General features: G+C 36.4%; 1 protein-coding gene across 1 annotated transcript in view; it reads right to left on the reverse strand.

Annotated features, from left to right (window-relative positions):
• LOC107487502 (polycomb group protein EMF2B) overlaps positions 1-583 on the reverse strand; it is a 7968-nt gene that overhangs the window by 5899 nt on the left and 1486 nt on the right. Inside the window, exons 3-4 of the mRNA XM_016108147.3 lie at positions 420-484; positions 99-151 (exon numbers count right to left, since the gene is read on the reverse strand). Of these exons, the coding sequence (XP_015963633.1) occupies positions 99-151; positions 420-484 (118 nt within the window). The remainder of the gene's footprint in view (positions 1-98; positions 152-419; positions 485-583) is intronic.

Raw genomic sequence — 583 nt, forward strand, 5'->3', positions numbered from 1 at the left:
CTTCTCAATTGCACACAATTGGACATGTCTTCGGTGTGTGCCAAACAAAAGGCATGCTTGTGTTTATAAACAATAATAATACAACTCCCGGAGGATACCTTAAAGCTGGCACATTGCATCAAGCAAAATGGACAAGAAAAATGTTCAGTCACTGCATTTGACAAGAGACAGGATATATATCAGAATATCAGATTAGCCAGAGTCTTAAAGTCCAAATTATAAGTGGATTTAATATTCTGCACTAGAAAATGCTCAGCAATAGACAGTTGCAAGGATGTTGGAGTCAGTGAAAAGAAAAGAAATCATAGAACATTGACAGCAAGTTTGATTGCTTCTCATAAAAGGCATACATGTACTATAAGAAGCCAGTGGTATAGACAAGATGTTGAATCTATTTTATCATTGAAGGTATGATATACCTTCAGTCTTTCGTATCATGTTGTAACAATCCCTGTAGTTGAAAATCACAATTCCTCCCCTCAACCTAGAAAATAGAAGCGAAAAGAGCATAATTCATGAGGCACCCTTCCATTAATTCATGTTTGGAACGACTTGCAAGAATTCACAGCTGTTGAAAGCAAAT

Source organism: Arachis duranensis, chromosome 5, assembly GCF_000817695.3.
Source record: "Arachis duranensis cultivar V14167 chromosome 5, aradu.V14167.gnm2.J7QH, whole genome shotgun sequence".
Taxonomy (NCBI): domain Eukaryota; kingdom Viridiplantae; phylum Streptophyta; class Magnoliopsida; order Fabales; family Fabaceae; genus Arachis; species Arachis duranensis.